The sequence below is a fragment of the Sinocyclocheilus grahami genome, unplaced genomic scaffold (assembly GCF_001515645.1).
Source record: "Sinocyclocheilus grahami isolate Dianchi unplaced genomic scaffold, SAMN03320097.WGS_v1.1 scaffold718.1, whole genome shotgun sequence".
Taxonomy (NCBI): Eukaryota; Metazoa; Chordata; class Actinopteri; order Cypriniformes; family Cyprinidae; genus Sinocyclocheilus; species Sinocyclocheilus grahami.
In genome coordinates, this window is record NW_015505897.1 from 423,116 (window position 1) to 428,142 (window position 5,027).

Consider the following 5,027-nt stretch of genomic DNA (forward strand, 5'->3'; position numbering starts at 1 on the left):
TGTGTGTGTGTGTGTGTGTGTGTGTGTGTGTGTGTGTGTGTGTGTGGCTTTTTCAGCCTTGTCCCTGCAAGCACAGTGGGAATCACACCAGAGAACTGTGAGCAACCACACACACACACATACATATAAACACCCACTAGCGCAGAATATGTCGTTACTAAGCATTCATGTATTCAAAAAGCAGCAGTGCATTACTCCTGATGTTCAAGTTATTCAATGCTGCGTGAGTTTACTCTTATACATTTGCTATATATAGGCCTATATATTTTTAGGTGTATTGTTTTTACATTGCCATTTATAGCAACATGTGGAGTCAGTCAAATGATGCCACACAGGTGGGCAGCATGGTATGGGAGGCAAAACAAGAGTATATGGGTCAATCCTGTTATGCAGTGCCTTTAAAACTCTGTAACTTGAATATGCCTGTGTTGTTATTCAAGGAGGAATTTAAATGAAAGGCTATACCAAACTTTCAGAAATGTGCCCTGGTTAAGCTCAGCCACTTTATTTATTATACCGTTTTACACCATTACAAGACAACTGCAGGACAAAATGAATCTGACAGGATAAAAAAAGTTCTAATTTTAGCCATTGTTTGGTGAGTGACTGAGAATTAGCTTACATGATGGTGTTGACTTGATATTTTTAAAATTTTTTGTAATTATGTTGTCATTACTGATATCTGTAGTTGTAAAAAAATTTTTTTTAAAAATTAAATGCTTAAGCATGAAATAAACCAGCTGATGCCTCAAAACATCATGTTTATGCTGTTGTTTTACCACCTGAAATTATATTGTCCCTTCCTGAGGATGATGTCTTTAAGCAACTGGCTTATATAAAGAGAAATTACAAAACACTAACAGGATGGAAAGGGATATTAAGGGATAAAATGATTAACTAAATGAAAATGCCCAAGAAAACATGTTTTGTTTGAAACAATCACGGAAAAGGGAAAAAGTAAGAAACGCCTGGAAAATTTCTTAATATATTGCCTATTTTTACATGTCAGAAGTTTAATATTGTAGCACCTGGGGATATGGCAAACACCGCAACATCTGCTCAAAGTGGTATAATGATTTAGAATTCACCCCATGTTCCCTTAGTTGTGATATTGTGAAAAAATTAACTAATGTGATCTCCATCTTTAGAAATGGTGTGTTTTAAAACTTAATAAAAAATTGCAAAAAAAAAAAAAAAAGAAATGGTGTGTTTACTGTTTTGTCCACTTTGTTAAGACATATATATAACTGATGATAACATGATGATAATGACCCATCAGTTCAATCTGTTGGTTTCCTATTCATTGGTTGAAATACTTGCAGACTTTATACAGATATAGTTTTTTTCTGTTCAAATCTAGGAATTTAGAAAATGATTCAAGAATGTCAAATGTCAGAATAGGTATAATTTAACATAATGATGACATCAAATAATTGGTTGTGCTGTATTGCAAATGCAAATGATCTCTTTAAAACCATTATAGAAAATGTCACCTAAGATCTTCCATGCAGTTCAACAGGCATTGTGCACACATACACACAGACACAGAAGCTAATCAGAAAGTGGGATCTTATTTTCCAGTCCAAATTTCTGCTGAGGATTCTTTTAAAGACAATTTTACATTGTCGTACATACACACACTCTTCACCAGGATAATGTGGCTGACAGAGCCTAGAAAATAATGATAATGAAGATACAGTAAATCTAAAGCAGAAGATGTTGGGTGTGAACTCACAGTAATGACCGTGGTGGTTTTAATGGCTGCTCACAAAGCTTAGGCCAAAAAACAATTTAACTTTGTTATTTTAAGGTTTACAAGGAGATTTTGAGGCCAATGGCCATGTTTGAGCAAGAGGTTGCATTATACTGGCAAATCATTGACTGCTGTGCGAGATCTACTAAAGGTGACGTAAATAAATCTAAACAGCTGCAGATAATCTCATTTCCGTAGCTATCGCTCTTTGATGTGACGTTTTTGTCTATTTTGATGCTCTTTGAGGAATAATCCAAATATCTCTCCCTTCATTCTGCGTGTGGATGTGGACTGCATGCTAATAGTGTATTGAGGGGTTGGAATTGATCAAAAATTGTCATAATAATGGTTCACTTTAGGAGCAATTCATTAAGAATGAATCGTGCGCCACTGTTAGCACCGCTTATTTCATTGTGCTGTTTTGAATTGTTTTAGCACCCAATTCACTAAAGAAATTATGCATTATGACGGCTTCATCATTTGATCATGCGCATGCTAAACTGGCACAACTTTTCGTGAATTTGCCTCCTATGCTTTCAATAAGAATCCAAATGAATTAGACAAAATTGTTTCTAAGGCGTCCATTCCAAGGACCTTTTTAATGAAACACGAGCAGAATGAAATTCTGTGTACATCATACATAAACATTTAGCATATTATGAACGATTTGCAGAGAAATTAATTCTGCTTGTGGCAGAATGCATTTAATGGTTGCAATGTGTTTGTGGATGATGGAGGACTCTGTGTTTGTTCATGCTTATTTTATTCATAGCAAATGAGGATCATGTCAAGTCACAGCTGTCATACTGTCAAGTTCTGAACTCCATGATAGATAAATCTACATTGTTAACTGTCCTTCCACAACCATAATCTGACCTCAGACTGTCACACAGTACTTCACACACGTCACACACGTGTGAAGTACGTCACACAGTACTGAATTCAGGTAGTGTCATGATATTCACAGAAATCCAGAGTAAGAAGAGTTTAGTGTATGTGCTCATGTATTTTTGAGAAGTAAGAATACAGCTGTCTGAAAGCTGAAAGATGCACTTTCACAAGCAGTATATGGATGTAGGAAGGCATCAAGGCACATCAGAGTTCAATGTTTGCATAACGTTCTGTCTATTAAGATGCCATCACCCTTTTTCGTTTTTCCTAGCCTATAATAAGACTGAGAATAGCTTCTGACAGGGTGGTTGAAATCTGTAAATTAGTTTAAACACTACAAAGTTTGGGGTTTGTTAAGACGCTTTCTTTATTTTTGAAAGAAATTCTATTTTAGCATGGACACATTCAGTGGCTCGAGAAATAACAGTAAAGACTTTTACAGTGTTGCAAAAAAATTTTTGTTCTTTTGAACTTTTTATTCATCCAAGAATCCTGAATCCAAGACAGACAAAAAAAAAAAGAGAAAACAATGTATCATGGTTTCCCCATTAAATATTACACACAACTTTTTCAACATTGATGACAATAAGAAATGTTTTCTGAGCAACAAACCAGTATATTAGAATGATTTGAATAATGACTGCCCAAGAAGTAGGTTTCATCAGAAGGCACCTTTTCCAGAAGTGTTGTCTGTTAAGTCATTAACTGACTAGGCACAAATGCAGAAAGGCCGTTAGTTTTGGACTCTGACGTGTATTAGGCCGTTTGATACAGGCATTTTATTTCCATTGGTCTCTCTGTCTGTGTGTGTGTGTGTGTGTGTGTGTGTGTGTGTGTGTGTGTGTGTGTGTGTGTGTGTGTGTGTGTGTGTGTGTGTGCGTGCGTGTGTGTGTGTGTGTCAGTCTTTGATCAGTAAAGTTCTTGGTGACTTGGAGGCAGATGAAACAGTTTTTCCAAATTAGAGCGCCCACTCACTCACCCTCTGTCTCAGCCATGCCCCCCCCTCTCTCTCTCTCTCTCTCTCTCTCTACTGTCTCAAGCTCTCACTTTCATTCTTACCCTGCTGTTATCAGACATTTGACTAAATAAGATCAGTGGTCAACTACCAAAACAAATGTATTTTGTTTTTGTTTTTTTTCAGTCCACAATTTTTCCTACTTTCTTCTTCTTTTTCAGTTTTATAGATGATTTATTTAATTTTGATGACAATGCCAAACTGATGGCATTATTGCACTCTCTATTAGGGATGGTAAGATTCACAGAGTGTGCATAAGATACAAGTTGCCATTTGTTTCGCGATGCATCGTTTCTTACATATTTGCATCGGTAAAAACTATTTATATATAATTATTAGTAGATGCACTCTACAAAAAATAATTTGTGACCAATATTTTATATGTAGATTGATTTCTCCTCTCTAAACTGTTTCTCTAGCGTGCTCTCTCATCACCATTGCTGCTACATAAATATGATATATCACAGCACTACTGATTTGCTGTCTGTCCGAACCAAAGAAATAAAAGCAAGCTATTTGTACCATATTGAATTGCATAGCATCATATTTTTTCCATTGCATCGTATTGCATTGAATCGCATTGTGTTGAATCGAATCGAAATCGGATCGCACTGCATCGTAATAGGGGTGAATCGTATTGCATCGCATTGGTAGCTGCTTCATATGTGTCTTTAATGTATTGCATCGTTGGCTATGCATTGAGATGCGTATCGCATCGGCCTGTTATGAAGATGCACATCCCTACTCTCTATCAATTATTTTAGTATTTTATATGCTATATAGTATTTATTTTCATTTTAAAATGTATTTTAATTTTTTACATTTTTGTTTAAGTTTTAGTAATTTTGTATGTGCTTTTGTCATTTTTAATCTCGTTTATTATTTATATCATTTATTTGTTTTAGTTTTAGTAATTTTAGTACTTAAATTTCTAATTTTCAAGTTTTTGATAATATTTATATTTCATAATATTTCTATTTTATTTTATATCAGCTGTATTTCAATGGCCAAAAGCAATTTGTAATAGTTTTATCTAAAAATTATATTACTGCTCTCCATTAACAAATCTGTCTGTATTTTTTATTTCCCCCTTTCTTCTATTTCTCCTCTACTTTACTATTTAGGTTTTCTTAGCACAGGAGATCAGTCTGCTAAAGGGAACTATGGCCTGTTGGATCAAATCCAGGCCTTGCGTTGGCTGAATGAGAATATTGGACACTTCGGTGGCGATCCTGAACGAATCACTATCTTTGGCTCTGGAGCTGGAGCGTCTTGTGTCAACCTACTCATCCTGTCCCACCACTCTGAGGGTAAGACAAGTGTGTGTGCGTGTGTGTGTGTGTGTGTGTGTGTGTGTGTGTGTGTGTG

General features: G+C 35.6%; 1 protein-coding gene across 1 annotated transcript in view; it reads left to right on the forward strand.

Moving 5' to 3' along the window:
- LOC107560278 (neuroligin-2-like) overlaps positions 1-5,027 on the forward strand; it is a 173,952-nt gene that overhangs the window by 163,964 nt on the left and 4,961 nt on the right. The window contains exon 5 of the mRNA XM_016244417.1: positions 4,784-4,969. Within this exon, the coding sequence (XP_016099903.1) occupies positions 4,784-4,969 (186 nt within the window). The remainder of the gene's footprint in view (positions 1-4,783; positions 4,970-5,027) is intronic.